Source organism: Prinia subflava, chromosome 16 (assembly GCF_021018805.1).
Source record: "Prinia subflava isolate CZ2003 ecotype Zambia chromosome 16, Cam_Psub_1.2, whole genome shotgun sequence".
NCBI lineage: Eukaryota > Metazoa > Chordata > Aves > Passeriformes > Cisticolidae > Prinia > Prinia subflava.
The window spans coordinates 18,079,541-18,101,097 of record NC_086262.1 but is presented as its reverse complement, the minus strand read 5'-3'; the positions used below and the strand labels follow the sequence as shown (position 1 = coordinate 18,101,097).

General features: G+C 42.3%; 2 protein-coding genes across 5 annotated transcripts in view; both read left to right on the top strand.

Moving 5' to 3' along the window:
* The first annotated feature begins 3,070 nt into the window (after window positions 1-3,070).
* On the top strand, window positions 3,071-11,745 carry CDC23 (cell division cycle 23). The gene is made up of 16 exons (XM_063413565.1): window positions 3,071-3,242; window positions 3,728-3,800; window positions 4,672-4,809; window positions 5,078-5,120; window positions 5,484-5,589; window positions 5,676-5,808; window positions 6,773-6,950; window positions 7,037-7,134; window positions 7,354-7,435; window positions 8,014-8,167; window positions 8,300-8,419; window positions 8,774-8,849; window positions 9,127-9,188; window positions 10,050-10,128; window positions 10,227-10,346; window positions 11,226-11,745. Exons 1-16 carry the CDS (start codon window positions 3,112-3,114, stop codon window positions 11,394-11,396), a joined length of 1,764 nt encoding a protein of 587 aa, XP_063269635.1. The 5' UTR covers window positions 3,071-3,111; the 3' UTR covers window positions 11,397-11,745.
* Window positions 11,746-13,124: 1,379 nt separating this feature from the next.
* Window positions 13,125-21,557, top strand: part of JAKMIP2 (janus kinase and microtubule interacting protein 2) — a 42,609-nt gene continuing 34,176 nt past the window's right edge. For all 4 annotated transcript variants that reach the window (XR_010082444.1, XM_063413502.1, XM_063413504.1 and 1 more), the window contains exon 1: window positions 13,125-13,274. The gene's annotated coding sequence lies outside the window, so the exon portion shown is untranslated. The remainder of the gene's footprint in view (window positions 13,275-21,557) is intronic.

Below are 21,557 nucleotides of genomic sequence, written 5' to 3'. Positions count from 1 at the left end.
ACCTAACTTTTCATGGTGATAAAAAAGTAATCTACTTTATCAAAACTACCCCTACAAATTCCCTTATATTGCATCTCCATTACAGAGATGCAATCTAGTGGACTTTGCGGGGATTTTATATTTCCTGCTCATAAAAAGGAGGAAAAAAGACAATCCATACATATGTCTATCGTCAACAGATGAAACTATTGGCAAGACACTTCACTTGGTAAAGACCACTTACACAGGATTTCATTGAGCATCAGCTGTACATTTGAAGAGCTCAACTTTGAAAAAAATTTCCTTTCAAAGCACCTCCACAACCCATTGGTATGATGGTCACAATTCCCATCACTGACTTTCCTTGTTTTTGTCAACATGTTTCTCTGAGGGACTAGAGACAATCTCATCGAGGTAGCTGTGCAATAACATGGGGCACAAGTTCCCCTCTTCCTGGAGCACCCGGTTAGTACTGCTCAGTTAATCTGTACTTCCCCAAGATACTATCTGTTTTTATGCACAGAGGATTTAATTAGTATACTAGCTCTAAAAGCCAGCTTCGGGTGTCACTTCAGACCCATCTATTACAGAATGGAATGATAGGAAGAATTATGAGTTCTCATTATGAAGCAAGTCTTAATTATTGAACTCAGCCACACGAACTTTCGTTTCACCCTCTTCTTGCTGCTTCGAGAGCGCAAAGCGCCATCTCCTGCTGAGCGGCTGGAACCACAAATACTGATTCCAGCAGCTGCTGTACTGCTCCAGGACTCAAATCTGTCTGGTTAGGTACCAAGAACTAAATACGTTTTCTCACTGAACAGCTCAGTATTTCACAACTGCCAGAAACCCTGTTCTTCGAGAGGCGTGCTCTTAAGAAAAGCTGGATCACAGCTGCCCAGGGCTCACACACCAGGTACATGACACAAAGGATATTTTGCCTAGATTTCAGCAGGACAAGTAGCACGTTGTGCATTTTTGCAGCAGGTTCCATATTTCGTATTGAAATCTCACTTCAAATGTATTGTCACAGTTTTCACTGGGGAAACAGCACATGATACCCAGTGGCCCCAAAACTGAAGATAACAGACCTTGATAAAATTACTTCATAGACCTCACACACACATACAATTTTCTTTAAATATCACTCTTTGTATTAGTGTAAAAACAAACATCCTTGAATTAAAACCAGCAGAGAATCACAGAATCCTTTAGGATCATTTGGATAAGTGTTCTAAGATCATCGAGTCCAACTAAGCGACCAATGTAATTACCAAACAAATATCAAATACAATATTTAGGAGCATAGAACACTAACAGCTGATCCCTACATATGGAGAACATAAAAGAGATGGTAAGTACAACAAAAATCTATCATGAGAAAAAAAATTCTGAGGCTCTTCTCACATGTGTTTTGAGATGGGGCAAAGAAGAGAGAAAGAGAACGAGATATGAGTCAGGCATTGTGTTGACTAGACCCATCTGTGTAGGAACAATAACAAAGAAGTTTTTATTTACATTTTGGATATATGGGCTGGTGGAGTAATAGAAGTATTTTCTGTCAAAGCTACAACTGAACTTGCAACACATTTGGCTAAAATTAAGAGAGGGAAAACCCCACATAATGCTAAAATTATGCTTCAAATAATGGTCTAATTTGCTTTGTCTATTTGAGAGACCATGGAAGACTATAAATAACTCATCATTTCCCACTTTAACAACAAACTGGGCATTGCCTATCTCTGTAAATTTTTGTAGAACAACTTTAATTTCAGCAGATGGCTCCAGATGAAATGGTTCCAGAACAACACAACCTTGAAATTTGCATAGTAGTTATCAATAAAGTGAAGGCCAGTGGTAGCATAAGTCTCTATACTGGAGTCAGTGTAAGAATTAATGACATTCACAGCTCATCAAAAAACCAAAACTCTTTTCTTATGATAATAACTAATCAAGTACAAGGACACCATGCTCAGAAGTGACACTCCCTTCATCTCGAGGGAACTTACTGCCAGTCCAAACACTGAGTCCTCTGGTTCAGGTTGTTTCTGCAATAAAAGTGATTATGAAGGACACTTTCATGCTACAGAATATTTATTGCCCTTACCATCAGAAGAAGAAAAAATCAAAAGTGTAACTTGCAAATGACATACAAAATGAAATTTTACACTATTTTTTCTTCACTTCTGTTTTAAAAGTGATAATTAAAGTTGACATTCTGACCCTAGGATGAGCATACAAGTATATTGTTACTTTTCCAGAAAAGCTTAAAAAGTTGTGGAGGACAACCACCCCAAAACAAGTACTTCAATCTCTGTACTGTTAGAGTCAAACACCGATTGATTCTATTTAATGCTTTTAAATTATGATTTGTAGCACAGGAAGTAGCAGTATGTGAGTAAAAATGTTAAAATTATATTAAATGAGGTGTTATCAATACACAGGCAAATTGAAATACCTCCTTAAGAAACAATCAACTAATCTTGAAGACTAGAACCTGAGGGCAGAGTGGCACATAATGAGTATTTCCCCTGTCAGCTAAGAATTAAATGAGAAATTAGGAAGCCTGGTGTTTCTTGGTGTCAGAGTGTCCTGATCCCTCACCGCCAGCGGCACCGAATCGGCCGGGGAAGCAGGGCCTGAGCCCTCCGCGGAGAGCGCGCCAGCCACAGCCGGCCAATCAGACGGCACGGCTCCGGCGCGCCAGCCACAGCCGGCCAATCAGACGGCACGGCTCCGGCGCGCCAGCCACAGCCGGCCAATCAGACGGCACGGCTCCGGCGCGCCAGCCACAGCCGGCCAATCAGACGGCACGGCTCCGGCGCGCCAGCCACAGCCGGCCAATCAGACGGCACGGCTCCGAGGGGGCGCCTGAGATTGGTCGCGTGACCTCTCGCAATCGCCCAAGGCGACGACTCCGTATAGGGGCGGGGGTGCGCCGCGCGCGGGGCTATGATTGGTTGGACCGGCCGGCGGGTGCGCAGTGTACGGGGCTGTGATTGGGCAGGCCGGCAGGTGGGGCTGTGATTGGGCAGGCCGGGGGTGGGGGGGGGGGGGGCGGTGGCCGCGCAGTGTACGGGGCTGTGATTGGGCAGGCCGGTGGATGCGGCTGTGATTGGCCGGGCTGGCGCGATGGCGGCGGCGGCGGCAATGGTGTCGGCGGCAGGCGGCGGCGACTTCTCGGATCTGCGGGAGATCAAGAAGCAGCTGCTGAGCGTGGCAGAGCGGAGCCGCGAGCGCGGGCTACAGCACAGCGGGAAGTGGTGAGCGGAGCCGGGCTCAGTTGGCCGGGCCCCAGCTCGTGGGACGCCCGGTTAACATGTTCTGTATCGAGAGGGAGGACGGAACGGAGCTGGGTTTCTTTAGTCTCGAGAAGGGGAGGCTCGCGGGTACCGCATGATTTTCTACAACTCCCTGAAAGGAGATTTCAGTGAGGTGGGAGCTGGGCTCTTCTGCCATGCCTGCAGGGAAGGAACCAGAGGAAATGGCCTTGAGATTCAGTAATCTCCATAGCGGAAATTCAGTAAGATATTGGGATTTTTTTTTTCATTGTTCAGGCACTGGAATATGTTTCCCAGCGAAGTGGTGGAGTCACAATCCCTGGAGGTGCTTAAGAGGTGTCTGCATCTGACACTAAGTGATGTGGTTAGGGATGACAGTGGTAGTGCTGGGCTGATGGTTGGACTGATCTTACAGGTCTCCTCCAACTTTGATGATTCAATGACTCTAAATGCTCTCTTTTCCTCAGGGCTGCTGAACTTGCATTCGCCCTGGAGCCACTGCCACTGAGTGAGCTGCCGCCTCCACCCGTGCTCACCGAGGTACGGGCCCCGGCTGTGCTTGGGGGAAAGTGGCTGTGAGCTCTAGAAGAAGGTGCTGTAGCTCTGGGGTTGGGCTGTTTAATCTTAGCTATGGAGGAAAATATGTGATTGCAGTCCCCCAAATCCCATGGGTGGGAGTCTGCGCTGAGCTCCAATCCTGCCTTAATGCTGGGAACATCCTTTCCATGGTGTGTTCAATAGGGCAACAGAGCTGAATGTGCTTTCTCAGATGAAAGCATTATCTGTTGCTGTGTCCTAAATGAGGCACTCTGTAGGCCAAATTTGAAATCACAAGTATACTACTTTATTTTTATTCCTCTGTATTAAGGCTAAAATTTATTTTAATACAAATTATTTTTTGCCATTAAACTTGTACTCATTAGGACACAAGAGAAACAAGTTGTGTCTCCATCCCCATCTATGTAGAAATACAGTAGAACTTGTAGGTATGTGCCTGTGCTGGTGTATTATAGAAACGTAACATGTCACAAATTTCAAGGTATAATTGCCAAGGAAGTGTTCTCTTGTATGTTAGCAGATTAATATTATTTTATATAGAATTCCTGAGCAGTTTTCTTGTTTATGGTCCTTCATACTAATTGAATAGCTAAGCTTGCCACAATTTGTTTCTGGAATCTCACAATTTATTTTAAATGTTCCTAAATAGTTTGTACTTATTACTTGAGAACTCTAGAATCAGATCATGTGGAGGGAGTGGAGGAACTTTTCTGATAGTGCTCAAACCATCCATAAAGATGGATAAACTACATTTTTAGTTTATGGAGCAATTTCATTGCTATGTTTGTAACCATGATTTTCCTAAAGTATGTCAGAGCTTCTCGGGTCTTGAAACTCTTGTGTGTCCCTGCAGGAGGATGCTCGTGATCTGGATGCCTACACATTGGCCAAGTCTTACTTTGATCTCAAGGAATATGACAGGGCTGCCTACTTTTTACAGGGCTGCAAGAGCCAGAAAGCTTACTTCTTGTACATGTACTCCAGATACCTGGTAAGGCAGAAAAAAAAAAAGGTTGCCTCCTAGCACTGAACCCCTCTGCCTCCTACCCCTCCCTGGCATATCTTATTTTTTTGCTTATTCTGTTCCTAATGACCACCTTGAAGTCCAAGTTCTGTGTTGGGGTAAAGAAAGATAGAGCTGTTCTTTTCGAAACTGTGCTCTCTGTGAAAACTCAGTTTACATGCTGCTGCAAGTGCTGCAGCAAATATAGGAGATATAATATTGTAATGTAACCTTGGATTTCCTTTATTTTCCACAGTCAGGGGAAAAGAAGAAGGATGATGAGACAGTTGATAGTTTGGGTAAGTCTCTGATCTCAAGAAACACGACAAGATAATGAAGCTTTTGCTGTTGACTCTTCATGTAACTCATCTTGGGTGTATGGCTTTCCCCTCAATTTTTTGGGTAATAGTGTGCTGTAACATGATTTCTTTCATTCTCTTTTGATTCGTTGGCTTAATTACAGGTTACAGATTTTCATCTCTTAGGTCTTCTTTTAAACTGGGTGACCAGACTAAGCAATTTTCTTTAAAATGGGGAAAATAAACACAGACTGGGAAGCCTTCATGTCATGTCAGTGATAATTCTGAATGTACCCTAGCTTTTGCATGGCTGTGGTGAGAGTCCTTATTGAAAGCTAGCTGTGTGACTTTCTCCTCATATAGGACCTCTGGAAAAAGGACAGGTGAAAAATGAAGCTCTACGAGAATTGAGAGTTGAGCTCAGCAAGAAATACAAGGCACAGGAACTGGATGGATTTGGCCTTTATCTGTAAGTGTCTCTATGTATTTCTTATATATTTGTGTGGATATGCAGAATTTCACAACTCTTGTCAACCTGATGCTTTTTTTTTACAGCTATGGTGTTGTGCTGCGGAAACTGGACCTGGTGAAAGAAGCAATAGATGTATTTGTTGAAGCTGCTCATGCCCTGCCTTTGCATTGGGGAGCCTGGCTGGAACTTTGCAACTTGATTACAGATAAAGAGATGGTAAAACTTTGGAGATACCAAGATGTGGTAACAAATCTCAAGAGTTTAGCCTGATTCAGTGACCAGTATTTCTGTGGCCACAAGATTGATGCCCACTGCTTCATTCCATGAGACACTATCACGCAAGACAATCCACGACTGTAAATTATAGTGCTAAATTCTCTTTATCTTCAATTCCTCGCCATACTGTAGCTTGAGAATCTTTATACAGGCAGGGCTAATTTTCTTATCATTTGCCTACAAAATGGTTTAAGAAATTTCTAATTCATGTATTTTGGAAGTAGTTGTCACTGGGGTTGTCACCTTGTCACATGAAGGAGATCCTTTTGAGAGACTTCTCTTTTTTATTTTTTCTTAATCTGGTTCTAATTCCTCAATTATTGAGCACTTTTGAAACAATATATAGAACCACTACTTTCAAAACTGAAATGATAATGTACAAAGCCACATAGGAGGTAAATTGTAGAAAAGAAAAAAACTTCTTATAAAACCAAAATAGATTATTTTTCTTTCTGCATGGAATTTGAGTCCACTCCTGGAATTCTTCAGTAAATTCTGGCTGATGAAGTATTTAAAACAGTATTTTAAAAAAAACTTTTAAAAAGTGATGCAGAAGAGAGTATTACCAATTTGTGGAAATAGGGAAGTGCATTTTTTATTATATAATTTTGAGTCTGCTCACTTAGTTCATTGAAATTAGTGTTATGATACTGATGTTCAAACATAGGAAGGAAGTGCCGTCTTTCAAAGGACTTCTGAATTTATTGGCTGAAGCAAGAGCCAGGTGATGTCATATTTGAAGACAATTTCTTCCCCGATTGTTCAAATGGGTTTAAGAAAGTGACTGCAGGAAAGCCTCCTACCTCAGGACCATCATGGGAGGGAAGATAATGGATCCTTTGCCATATGTAGCTTGTAGAATACTTATTATTGTCATCTCTTCCTCCTCTTTGATTCTTGCTAGTTGAAGTTCCTGTCGTTGCCAGATACATGGATGAAAGAGTTCTTTCTTGCACACATTTATACAGAGCTGCAGCTGATAGAGGAAGCTCTGCAGAAGTATCAGAGTCTCATTGATGCAGGATTTTCTAAAAGCACTTATATCATCTCTCAGATTGCAGTTGCTTACCACAATATAAGAGGTCAGTGGCACTAAGTAGTAATGACACTCTTAATGCAAACTTGGCATTTATAGTTGTTGGTGTCCCATATGCTGTTCTTTCTTCAGATATTGACAAAGCTTTATCCATCTTTAATGAGCTGAGGAAACAAGATCCTTACAGGATAGAAAACATGGACACTTTCTCCAACTTGCTCTATGTAAGGGTAAGCACTCTTCCCGTGGCCTGTCCATAGTGATAGTGTTTGTTGGAGGTATGTTAAACAATGGCAAAGCAGCTGGTGCTGTCTGGCCTCTCTGAATACAGGCTTTCTGCTTCCCAGCTCCATGGAAGAGATGCACTGTATGCATTGCCAATTGCTTAGGTTTTCTTTCAAAACACAATGTGCTCTCTCTCTCATCACTTTCATCTTTTGTTCCACTAGAGCATGAAGCCTGAGTTGAGCTACCTGGCTCATAATCTCTGTGAGATAGACAAATACCGTGTTGAGACCTGCTGTGTAATTGGTGAGAGCCAGTTCTTTCATGTGGTATTTTTACATCTTATTTTGCTGTTTGTAGGCTGCGTGAGGTAATCTTGGAAACTTGTAGAAGTGATCAGCCAGCAAGGCAATCAAAATCACCACTTGTGATTGTGATGTGGACTCAGGCAGCCTGAAAAGCAGAATAAATGACAGAGTACCCTTTTCCCTCATTTCTCTCTGAAAGCTGCTGTAATATTACTAGGGCAGAAAGGAGACCTATGTACCTGAAAATCCCTTTAGAGTCTTCAAACTCCAATGGAAATAATTGTGTGTGTGGGGCAGGAAATTAATTTGTTAGATCATGACATTCCAGGGGGATTGAATCATAAATTGATTGGTACAACTAGAAAAGGATTGACCAGAACACTGATAAACAGAGTGCAGTTAGGTCTTTTGAGGTTTGAATCAGTTCTGTCTTTATTAGGACTCTTTACAATCTGTTAGGAGGTAGTAGATAATACACATTATATGTTTTTTTCTACTTCTCTGTTGGTGTTGGCTTTTTTTGTTTGTTGGTTGTGGGTTTTTAGAATTTATTTAATATTATGATTTTTACTTTAGGAAATTATTATAGCTTGCGTTCCCAGCATGAAAAAGCAGCGCTGTATTTCCAGAGGGCCTTGAAACTGAATCCTCGTTATCTAGGAGCCTGGACACTTATGGGACATGAGTATATGGAAATGAAGAACACATCTGCAGCTATCCAGGCTTATAGGTACTGTATGCTCATGTATTGCACAAAATGGTGTTTGCTTCTGAAATAATATCTTCTATTTTTTCTTAGTGTTTTGCTGGACTTGGTTTTGATCCTGACTTTCTGTCTGGTTCATCTCTGTTTCTTTGACAGGCATGCAATAGAGGTGAACAAAAGGGATTACAGAGCATGGTATGGCTTGGGGCAGACCTATGAAATCCTCAAAATGCCATTTTACTGTCTCTACTACTACCGACGAGCCCACCAGCTCAGGTAGAGTTGAGAATGGAGCCATGTTTATTGGTCTTCATTCTGACATGGTTGATACTGGCTAAGGAATTTACATACAAGAACTAAGTTGGGGAAGGAAAAAAACATCGATGCTTTGTGATGTGTGCAGTCTCACTGTTCCAAATTCTTTTAGTTGTGTTAGTTAATTGTTAATGAAAGCTTTGTCAGTTAAATGTTGAGCATGACTGGTCAGGAGTATGAGTGATGTTTTATGCAAAAGGATGACAGACTGCCAGGTACAGATTACTTTTTTCCCTTGACCATCCCTGCCCCCCCTCCTTACCCTGAGATCAGCTGGCAGTCCATTAAACTACCTGAAGAATTGCTGTTTTACAGACCAAATGATTCTCGTATGCTGGTTGCTCTAGGAGAATGCTATGAGAAACTCAATCAGTTGGTGGAAGCTAAGAAGGTGAGAACTGATATGTAAGATTTAAGGGTGTGTCCCAGAACACTGGGTGAAGTTGCAGCACAATTATGTAGCTAGTGCTACCTAAACTCGTTGGCAGTTACAGTTGGGGAAGTACTGCTGCAGTATAACTAAAGCAGCTGATAAATAAGGAGTTGTCTACAGATACATGCCCCTTTTGCTGACAAACCCTGTAATTTTTTGTTTCTGACTTGCGTGCTGGAGTCATGAGGTAGAGTAATTTTTGTGGCATGCTTAACTGACTTTCCTTCCTTGACAGTGCTATTGGAGAGCTTATGCTGTGGGAGATGTGGAGAAAATGGCACTTGTGAAACTAGCCAAGTGAGTATGTACCCTTACTGAACTGTAAGGGTTGTGTTAAATGCAAGTCACCCTTTGACAGCTAATGATAAAATGCAGAACGTGAACAAGTGGAATTGCTGTTAGGCACTGTTACTTTTGAAGCTGTGTAAGAATTGGTATCCTTAGGGCTGTAGTGACTGCAAATTTTGGTGTCCAGCTTTATCTTTGTTTCCATCAGGATAACTAGAGAGAATGATAGCATAATGTGGGTTGCAAAAGACTTCTAAATCCTGAGGTGATTTGAGCAGGCAGTGTTAGCAATTGTATTTGTCATATTGCAACTTAAAAGCAGCCCATGGTGGTAGATGATGTACAAATTGTAGTTTGATTTTATTATTCCTCTCTCTGTGACACTGGAAAAGGTCGAATGTGAATACTGTGACATCAGCACTAATTTTTTTGGTGGGGATAAAGTAATATAAAGTGGGAAAAGTGGAGGGGAAAAAAGTGCAAGTGAAAAGTGAAACTGCTTTACAAATTTGGGCTGCAGCAGAGGAAGAAGGAGCACTGGAGGAAATAGCGAGTATGTAGAATGGCAAAGGTCTGTTCAAAGGTTTAAAATGCAACAGAATAAACAAAGGTCCCTGCTTTGGTTGTCACTACTTCTAGCTGTCTAGTCACTATCTGACTGCCTCCCTGTCTGTCAGCATGAATGCAAGTTGGATCATCTCTTTCCATGAGGGGCAGTACATGTTACATATTCTGTTGCATATTCCTGCAAATTCTGAAGGAAAGGACCTGGCTTTAGTCCAGGTAGGGTGAGCAGGTACTTTCTCACAGATCAAGAAAGTTTTCAACAGTGCAGTCTTATTCCAGTGACCCACTTTTCTCCTTTTCTAGGTTGCATGAACAGCTGAATGAATCTGAACAGGCAGCTCAATGCTACATCAAATACATCCAGGATATTTATTCCTGTGGGGTAAGATGATATCTGGGAAATAAAAGGAGAAGTAAACATGGTGTAGAACTACTTTGGAAGGCACTTACAGATGATGTTTTTTACCACACTCACTGTAGGAGGTAGTGGAGCACCTGGAGGTCAGCACTGCATTTCGTTACCTGGCCCAGTACTACTTCAAATGTAAGCTTTGGGATGAAGCCTCAGCATGTGCTCAGAAATGCTGTGCCTTCAATGATGTGAGTAGCTGTGCAGTCTTTGGTGCTTCTTTCTTACGGGATCTATGACCTTGATCTTGGCTCCCCTCAGAGTAGAAGGAATCTTTTATGAAGGAATGGCTGTCTGCCATACAGGTCCCATCTTGAATGGTGGTTGTCATGTATGCCTGATCAGTCATACTGAGTATTGTTGATAAAAGTCATGGGATGTGGTGTAGATAGTGAAATTGAATCATATCTCATTGGTATTCACTAAGTAAAAGAATTTGAAGCTTCACATCACAGTCTTAAGGTTGCTAAAAATCTTGATGGTGAGGAGGTAATTGAATGGTCACAAACTCCTACACTCTGTGTAGCGGTGATCCTTCAAAAACTTCTTTTTTCTCATCTTGTGGGTGTAGACAGTGCAGAGGATATAACAGTACTTGGGTTTTGTGTGCAACTCCATACTCTGCAATGTTATGTATCTGTAAGTGGGCAGTTTGGGATTTTTAATTTCAGCTTAGTGGTAGACACTAATCATGAGTGCAGGGTGTTTGGCTTATCCTTGACAAAGCTGCCTGGAGCTTTCTACGACCTGAATTCACCTTATTCAAAGTTTTCCCAATTTACTTTTTGCTGGAACTTATTTTTACTTTCAGTGGTTGATGGTTCTGTTCTGTGAAATACCCAAAAAGCACACCAATCAGGAGTAAAAGGAGGAAAGACTGAAACCAAAAAAGTGACTTACCTTAATATTTCTCTAAGAAGCGCAAGAAAAAAGAACTGAGAATGGCTTTTATAGCTTGTAGCCTTACAGAATGACAAACTACTTTAAGTTACACTGCTTACGTACTGAATTTGACCCAGAAACCATCCATTGATAGATGTAATGTTCTGTTTTCTACAAATTAATTTCAGACTAGAGAAGAAGGAAAGGCCCTGCTGCGCCAGATCTTACAGCTTCGCAACCAAGGAGAAACATCATCCACAGATGTTGCTGCTCCCTTTTTCCTTCCTGCATCCTTATCGGCCAGCAACACTCCCACACGTCGTGTCTCCCCTCTCAATCTGTCTTCTGTAACACCATGAACAATTCTGATTCTAACTTGTGCATTGGATGTGACATTGCAGATGGGACATACAACCACTTACTTCTTTCTAGGGAAATTCCTTGTTTTGTTGTTGCCCTCACGTGAAGGGTAGGAGTTAGCAGAGTCCACAGCTGAAGACAGATGTGCCCCCAACAGGCAGAGGGCAGCCTGATGTGAAAGTGGTGAAAGTGCCTGTGCTGCTGCTCTACTTCTCACCAAGTCATTCCAGTCAGAGGGCATATGACATATCCCACTACCCCAGAGGGCATATGACATATACCCACTTCCCCACTAGCATTGGGAAGAGCTTGTCTGCTTGAGTTAAAATACATTTTAAGTTTGATTCAGCCAAGTTACTTCTGGTCTTTACTGCACTTCTTTGGATGACCTCTTAGTGGTGTCACTGCTGTCCTCATCAGAGACTGTTACCTACCTGTCTACTTAATGACTTGTGCTTGTCTTGACTACAGAGGAGACATTTCACTAAAGCAGTAGAATAGGCCCTTAGAGACAGGTCCCAGGAGCATGTTAAAGGATTGGCAAATACCAGAGGAATCCCAAGTAGCTACAGGTGAGAGCTGAGTTCTAACTAGATCTGATGGATAGTTTTGGCTTTTAGTAGAAAAGCAGTAGGGTATAGCACAATTAAAAAAATAATGAAGTTACAGTCTTTGGGCTTCTTTATGGTGCAACTTCCATGTGTACTGTAGCAGTGGAATCAAATGAACTATAATGGATCATTTTGTTAAGGAGGTAAAAAGATAATTATGCCTTTGTTTCAGAATTAGTGTCCTTGTTCACCCCTGTACATTTACAGCCTTATCCCTATGTCTGTGGTATGACTTTAAATCAAGGACAAAGCATTTTAAAAACCCTTTTCCATTTAGCCATAGCTTCCTGTGTTTCATGAGACCAGTTGTACAGGTGGGCACAAACTTGTGGGTCACAGGGCCCTGGGCCCTCTGTACAATGCATTTCATCATGTGCATGGAGCAGAGGGAACCCATGTCCTTAGTTCTGGGCATATCCAAAAATTATTCTCTTATGTTCCATAGTATCCATTCAACAACCATTTCTACTGCAGATGGTTTAAAACAGTAAAAATGGATCTTGATGTATTTTGCAAGAACTCTCCTAATTATTCCAAGCCAACCTGAGGATATCAATGAGACCATTTGTAAAATTGTCACTAGGGGTAAATTGTGCTCGGTAAACTTGGTGGCCCTCTGTGTGGAGGTTAATGTGCTGATGGATAAGGGAAGAGTGACTCATGTAATTTACCTGAGCTTGTGCGAAGCATTTGATACTGTTCCTTCCACACAGTGTCCTTGTCTCTAAGCTGGAAAGGTAGGGATTGAATAGATAGACCCCAGGGTGATGAAAGTCTCCCAAATACTGTGTCCATTGATGTGCTGTCCAAATGGAGACTAGCGATGAGGTGTGTTCCTCAGGAGTCCCAAGGCCTGGGGTGAGCTCCAGCTTGGGCCCACGGGGGCTCCGGACGCCTCGTGTCACCCTGGCTGTGGTCAGAGGGCTGCGGCCCTTCGCCCTCAGAGGCCGGCTTGGCAGACGCCGCCGGCAGGGAGCCCTGACTGAGCCGCACGGCCCGGGGCGCCGCGAGCACTCCTCGCCCGCATCGGCCCGCTCTCCCCGCGGCGCTGCCAGCGCTGCCGGGGCGCAGCTGCGACGGGGCGGGCGGGGCTGCCGCAGCCCCGGACCGGCAGCGCAGCCTCGGCCGTGGGGCGGCGGCGCGGGCCTCAGCGCCGGCGCGCAGGAGGCGGCGGGGCCAGTGCGGGCGCTGGAGCCGCCGCGGCGGCAGGAAGATGGATGCGCCGTGCTCATCCCTCGCCGCTCGGCATCTTTCCCTGGCGGCACGGTGAGCGGCGGCGGGGGCCGAGAGGGTCGCCCAGTGCCCGCGGCGGTAGAACAATGACCAGCCGGCTGCGGGGTGCCGGGGCGGCGGCGCGTAGGGGGAGAGGAAGCAATGGAGGTGATGGACGGTAGGGTAGGGGAGCGCGAGCGGGAGCCGGCGCTGGTGATGGAGAGGAGATGGCGGGAGAGGTGTGGCAGGCGCAGCCCGCAGCCGCCTTAGCTTCCCGCCGGCCCTGCACCATTATACGCCTGCCGGTCATTGTCTGCCCGATGCGGGCGCGGCGCGCTGGGTGCGGCGGCTGGTGCAGGGAACGCAAGGGATGCTCGGGGCTGGGGGCGATCGGCGGAGCCCGGGCTGGGCCTCGGCGTGACGGCGCCGCGGGGGAGCCCGAGCGGAGCGAGGCCAGCGGGGCCCTGCAGGCGCTCCCTGCGCTCGTTCCCACTCACGGTGCATCTGCGCCCGCTCCATCGCTCCCACGCCGGTACACGAGGCTTCCTGCCCAGCAAAATGTTCAGAATTGCACTTGGACGTGTCTTGGGGTGACAGGGCTGGCTTGTCTGTGTGTGAGAAGCCATTCTGTCTTGCAAACACAGACCCCGCAGAATGCATCTCTTTGTACATGCAACGCACGACTTTTTCACAGCCACTGATGGAGGAAACCTGCCTCTTCGACTGGCGTGCAATTTATGCTTAAATTACCGGATTACCATCCCTCAGTTTCATTTTGGCCACTTAGATCTAGATCCTACATTTGAACTGTCTTGTGGCACTGAATACTCATTTGTAGCCTGTTTCTGGTTTTTGCTGTAAATGCAAGTATTTTAAAATGCTGCTCACACCTTATAGGTTGGGAACATAGAAACTTACATATTTGAAAAAATTAATTTGACCTCTTGTAAGAAAAAAACACCAGAGATGCATTTTTAAAAAACATTTGCATTCTGATGCTGTCCTGTGCCTCACTGTAAGGTGACATGTTTGACTCCCATTCTCACCGTCTCTGATTTGCTGGGCCAGATTCTGCTGTGGTGCAGGTGTCGTGCTTGGTCTAGGCATCAGGGCAGCCCATGAGGAGAATGTTTTGTTCCTTTTCATGCTAAAATGTGAGGTTTATTGCTTCTGCTCTGACTCAGTTTTTGTTTCTATTGATCTGGCCGACTCCTCTGCATAGGAATTTCAAATTCAGGGCTACTGTGCTATAAATGCTGCCTGTGCTGGCACTCAACCTGGCTCAGATAGGTATTTCAGTGAGGTAAACACCTGGTGATTTTAACAGGTTTTCTAGAAATAGGTACAATTTTGGTGAAATTTAGGAGTGAGGGCACGGAAGTACTCTATTAGTAGTTCTGTGTCAATCAAAAGATGCCATGGGCACTTTGAAACAAGAAGGCTACCAAACTACTGAGAGTGTGTCCAGAGTAGGGCGACCAAGATGAGCAAAGGTCCTGAGGATAAGAATTGGAAGGAGCAGCTGATGACATTTGCTTTGGTCAGCTTGGAGAAGAGAGGGCTGAAGGGTGACCCCATCACAGTCTAGAGCTTCCTCAAAAGGATCAGCAGAGGGGTAGATGCTGATCCCCTCTCTCTGGTGACCAGCAGGGCACAAGGAAATGGAATACAGCTGCATCAGAGGAGGTTTAGACTGCACAGCAGGAAATGCTGCTTCACCAAGAGGGTTGCTGTATACTGGAACAGACTTTCCAGGGAACTGCTCAGGGAACTAAACCTATCAGAGTTCAAGGACTATCTGAATGATGCATTTAGTCATGTAGTTTAGTATTAAGTGTTCCTGTGAGAAGCAGGGAGTTGGACTCAGTAGTTCTTATGGGTACCTTCCAACTTGAGATATTCTGTGATTCTAATCAAGTTGTGTGATTGGAGCCAGTTCCACCCTTGCTTCCACAGGAGGCAAAATCCCAAGGAGAAGCCTCAGGGAGGAAAGGCTGGAAAGTTTTTGCTGGGGTTTCCATAGGAGTTGCCCAGTGGAGGTGACTGCCAGGAACTGTTAATGGATTGCCCCTTTGGCTTTGTCTGTTTCCAAGAACTGTGGCAATTTGGTGGTCTGCTGGGATTCCCTGCTTGTCAGCAGAACTCCTGCCAGAAGGGAGTAGGCTGTCAGTGACAGATCTGCAACCTTTCTGACTTCCCTCTCTCTGACTGACTGCTTTGGTAGTGCCTAAGGTAAGGAAATGTGGCTCTCACGTTGGAGATGATTTTGAGCCAGGTACTGCCAGTGTCCTCACCAAGCCTAACTTCAACTCTGTGATACTGCTAATGCATTGACTCAGCCACCCTTCTGAGAGCCTTGTCCCTGTCACCTTTTGGTGGCTTCTGATAATTCCTCTGCTTTCAGAGGCCATTCCCAGCTAAATAATCTTCTGAATAGAACTTTGATATCCTGCACATTAAGAATTGAACGTAAGGTGGATCTTACCTATGTATGATTATGAATGGTTGAGTGTGGTTGTGTTTTAAGGAGGTGACTGGCTATTTTAATTTGTAAGTATATGCTGAGTTCTGGTAGACTTTTTACTGTCAAGACTTCAGTGTAGCTGGAAAGATGCTGCGTAAGTTCTCTGTCATTACAAAGCATAAGTGACCTCGGTATTCAAGTCAGGAACATGCTGTGAAATGTAACCATAGAACAGTGTCCAGAATAATTTTCAATTTTGATCTCCATTCATTTAATAGTTGATATTGTGGTTTGGAATGTTACAAAAATAGTCCTTCAACTGTTACAAAGGTGTGGTGACGGATTCTACTGCTGTAAGGCTGGTATAACTCGGGTGTAGCTTGAGCAGTTGAAATCCAAGTAGTTTGTTAATTATAACCCCCAGGATTTCCCCCTCTCCTTTTAAACCAAACTGTGTGAGCCTGAAGATGCTTTCGCTACTCAGTCATGGTAATTTTTAATAGTGGTCAATATTTTGCTTTCTGTTGGCTTTGTGAAGTTGTGAGGTAGCAAAACAGTCCTTACCAGGTGCCCGAATTTTAAGTCACTTTCCAGTAATGTTGTATCTTCTAGGTCCATCAGATTTCTCTTTAATCTTTGTGCATGACAATGCAATATTTGTACTACAAGACTGCAAACCAAATGTTTTTGTTTTAAAAACCAAATTTTAAAAATATTTTTGTTAATATTATTTACTTGAATTTATAGTTACATATTTGCATGATGTGTTTTGAAATCAATAGCTTACTTAAATTCCAAGCAGATAATATCTTCAAAGTTCCTTTATAAATCTGTAAATCAGCTCCCAAAATCCAGAATCCATGAGGGTAGAAAAAATGTAATTTTGGTAGTACTTCTAGTTTCTGTATCTTTAAGGTCTTTCTAAATTTCTCATATAAAATATGAGGACTAGAAATCTTTGCTTCAGGAGGTAGGGCTCCAAATAGAAAATTCAACAGCATGCTGGAAGAACCATGAGAGAGCTCTATGGTGTGGCCACACTAAACACTGTCGGGTCAAACAAGGGTAAGCACAGCTTCTTTGGAAACGACAGAACAGTCTGGATCACAGTCTGCAGTTTGGACTCTGAAACATCCAATGAACTTGAAAGGAAAAATAATACATGCAAATATGTTCAGGAACATGGACTTTCAGTTCTTCTCATTAGAACTGATGATGCTTTATGGTTTGCTTGCCATGCATTTGGATCACTGGTGGGTTGCTGCGAAACCATCACTCATCCTTAAACTTTAGGATCTGTGCTTTCTCTAGAAGATCATATTTGGACATCACATCTCCCTGTGTTGAACAGTGTGCATCAGCCATGGTCACAAGAGGAGGAAAGTGAACTGATATATCTGACCATCCACAAAGCAGCATTTCACAAGAAAGAGGCACACAAATGAAGCATGCACTTTAGTACACAGCTGCACAATGAAACCTTCTTAGTTAACAGTTTAACAAATACCAACAAATAAGGAATGTAAATGAGCACTGGATAAACTACACTTCCATTTCTGACTTTGAATGAAATGTACTCTAATGAGTAATAAAGCAGACTGATGTACCTGAGAAAAATGTTAGGATAGAAGAGCTAGTATGGTATACCAGATCTTCTTTTATGTTAAAAATGGTAATGCAAAATACAACAGCATCTCATATTACTTTATAAAAAATAATTAATTATTTTAATTAATTGAGAGCTGGTGCTGAAGTGCATGTTGGCACATGTGTTCATTTTATGTATTCCTTCTGTCTCCATCCTGGAGGTAGTATCTTCACCCCATTCTCCATTTCTCAAGCTATTAGTTTAATTTTTTGAAGTTGTATATTACAGTATTCCTTCAAGTGTTTAAGGGAAAGACCTGTTAAACTTTACATTGCATGAACTGTAAACAAAGCACCTAAATAACATGGAAATTAAAACAGAAAAGAAGAAGAAACAGTTGTTGAAAATTGCATTGAGGTCCCAGGTGGTTTAGGGTAACCAGTGAGTATGAGTAATGAGTGAGCATATAAAGTTGGGAGAAATGGTGGAGTCAGGATTTTTTTCTGGATTTTTTTTCCCTGTATGTGCACTGGTTTGCTAATATTCATCAAGCTGATGTTTTTAATGGGTGCAGAAATACTTCTAATTTTTCATTTCTATAATGTAAGCAAAATCCTAAGAACTCTTAATGTTACAAGTGATAGAAATTAATCAGAATCAATACTGTACTGTTTGGCATGTATTTGGGGTAGGCTCTGTGTACAAAAATTATAGAAAGACTTAAAATTATGTTAATACATAATATACACTTAGATTTTCATGAACATTAATGAGATTGTTTTAAGCTCTGTGATTCGTAGAAAAGTCCTTGGGGCTTTTTTCACTGTATTTATTTGTCCTTAATATTTAAGGTTCTGTAAGATGCTGTATTTCATTTCTGTGCATTGGTGAGGAACAAAATGAGATGCAGGCATTTTTTTAGAATCTGCTTTATTTAATACAGTGCTTAATAATATCCCCTTTTCATGTTCCTTCTCTGACGGGGAATTGTGATCAGTTGCAGTCTTAGGTGAACACAGAGTATGTGGGGACTGTTGCTCTGGAAAAAGATTGGATTATTTACATCTGAAAGAACAATTGTGCTGGTTACTTCTTGGTAGCTTATAACTACAGAAAGACTGTGTAAATTAATTTGCAAGAGCTTTCAAGGACAAACCTGTAAGTTTAATGTGTGTCCAGTACATGTTTCAGAGGCACAGTGGAGAGCTGACAAACATCTGTGCCTTTATGTGTTTGCATCACTGCCCCAGCCACATCCAGAAAGGCTGCTTGCAGATCCCTTTTGCATTATGTCACGGATTTTTGTGGGTTACAGCATGACCTACATGTTGCTGTTTTCTTGGAATATGAAGTGGGTGTCTGTGACCTGCATGGGAGCCTGTGTTAGGTGAACTCAATGAGGATATAGGCATTGTCCTTGTAAATTTATTTGAAATTATATACAGTATCTTAATGCATATTCAAATCTCTCTGAAGTTACTGTAGAATATTTTTCTGGTTTCAACGTTAATGAAAATCTGCATGTTCAATACAGTATCCTGAATGTCTCATAAGTGAAACCTCTTAATTTTTTTTGTATTTTGTCACATCATATATGAACCAGTATCTCAGCTGGATCTAGTGGGTAGTGTTTCATGCTTACACTTTTTTTTCAGCTGAGAAATCAACTCATCACCTGCTGCCCTTGTCATCATAATACAAATAGACGTTGGTGCTTCCATTTTTAAAGCAGCACAGTTCAACTAAATATCATCCTGTAGGTTTTCAGTGGTATTTTTTAAATAGTAAACTGTAAGGATAAATTCTACATCTAACATGAGTTTCACTTTATTCTAGTTTATTTGTCAAGTTCTGGTCTTCCCATTATGAGCAGTGCTACTTAAGTCAGCATGTGTGGTGTTACATGGTATGTTTTCATTTGGTTTGTTGGGAAACACAGGCAAAGCATGATGAGTACTTGTTTCTCAGCTGAGCTGTGCCACTGCAGGAGAGATTTCTGTTGTTTCAGACCATTCTTAAAGAGTTCACAGACTGTAGGGATAACAAAGGAACCTATCTTTCCCCATATCATAGAAGGGTAAGATTGGCAACAATTCGCAAATGAGAAAAAACCACATTGTTTGTAATGTTTTTCTTTTTAGAGGTATTTTGAGTCTAAAAGATATATAGAAATTACCAACGTAAAAGATGAGTTTACATTTCTGCTGGAAGGTTAATGCAAAGAGTGTGAAGAGAGAAACTGCTGGCTTTGTTTTTGCTGAACTTCCCTGTAATGGGAATATTCATATTCTTTTCACAGAAAATGGAAGGAAAAGGCAAGAGATATACAGGACATGGGAAATTAGAGCAATGTGTACATGAGGTTCTTTTAAGGCATTGATGGCAATAGAGTAGGAGAAGAAATATATTTTTTGAAACTATATTGAACTGCAAGCTGATAAGAAATTGCGAGAAGTTAGTAATCTGGTTGGAAGTAGGGTACTCAAAAAAGAAAACATTGTAGAGTTCATTGTAGAGATCTGTGTTGTTAAAAGTGAATGTTGGAGGCCAGAGTGCAGATTTTTTTTTTATCTATTCCGAAACAAATGTCTCCATTTATTGGCTGTATCAAGAGCTGAGCTAAAAATGGCAAAAACTTCCAAAGTTAACCTTATTGCTTTAAGTAGAGAAATTACTTAAATATCTGACAATTTTTATTACTGAATGTAAGATACCTTCCTTTGGTATCTGTAAGACAAGAGGTGATCATTTGTATGACTTTAGAAGGAAAAGGAAGGGTTTTCAGGAGAAGGATCTGGGGCATGAACATTCCTTCTCTATTGTTTTCTTGTTTATATGCATTTCAATTAAATAAAAGACGGTTTTGTTGGATTGTTAAAATCAAAAAAGGAAAGCCCAATATGATAAACTCCATGAACTGAACTGTTTCACTTCCAGGTGGTGCATGTTGTCTGGTGGTTGAGTGTGATTTACTTGCCTAAAATAATGCGCAAAGTACAAAATCACTAAAATGCTTTGTTAGGCCTCCATCTTGCAGTGAGCTGGGCAGGTTGCTAGAGCTTGTCCTTGTTCTGACAATCCTGCCATTCTTGAGTAGAGTCTCCAGTCAGTATCCATTTGCATCTTGTGCTGAAAAGTACTGATTCTGGAAAATGTCCATTTCCTTCTTGGATAGGGCAGGATTTTCTTTATCACTGTTGGTGTTCTCAGTATGCATTGTATTATGCCAACTTCTAGGAAAATAACTATATGAGAAAGAGACAGATGGTAATTTAGCCACAGAATACTAGAATATTGTTTTAACAAATCTGCTTAGCTTTGCTGTGGGTAACAATAATGCTTCTGTCCCCTTTTTACTGTTTCCATGGAGTCGCCAGCTACTTGGACAGAGTTTTTTTGGTTCATGTTTTAGAGCAAGGGCCAATGGTAATTTTAGCATGGGCAGCCTAGCAGCACCAGATGCATCCTGTATTCCTTGTGTAGAGCCCCATATCCAAGGGATATTGTGAGCTCAGTTCAGAAAGTATTTAATATTCCTGAAAATTATTATGTATTGGTTAGAAATCTAACTACAATACAATGATTTTTGTGCAGTCAGAATCAGAGGTTGGTTAGGATTTGTCCTGAAGAGCTGGTAAATAAAATCCAAAGCAAATGCTTAAATTAGGATTCATTCAAATCCCACTAAGTCGAATGAGACAGATTTTGGAGACATAGGGAGTTGTGTATGGTTGGTGTTCCTCTTGTAGCTAACAGAGTTGGTGCAATAATGGGAATTAGCTTATGTGGAAATATTATTTACTTAAAGTATTCTTAAGACCGGATCAGTGAACAAGCATGAATCCAGTCTGGGTACTAGAATTTCCAGCATGTAAGCACTGGAACTGCTCCTCTAGTTCCAAGAGATTTTCACCATTTTGTGGGAATAAAAAACGTGTCTTTCAAAATTGTTGCAGGTTGTTGTCAGAGATGGTGAAGCACAGAAATGTCATGAGCATTTGCCAAGGATGAAAAAGCTTCACATGATACTTGCATCATGCTTGCATCATATTCTGAAGTTCTGGTTCTAGAGTCAGGATTGGGATCTAGAGCCAGGGTGCTTGGATCAGCAGTTGTGATTTGGGGCATTCCATCATGTTGGGGTTACCTAACCTGAATCACAGCACCCTTTTCTGATTGAGAGTTGTGTCAGTGGGGTTCCAAATTAGCATGTTAATCGTTATCTTGGCAAGAGCTGAAATGCTGGTTCTGCGCCCAGAGAAAAACAAGTTAAGATCAGAGTTTT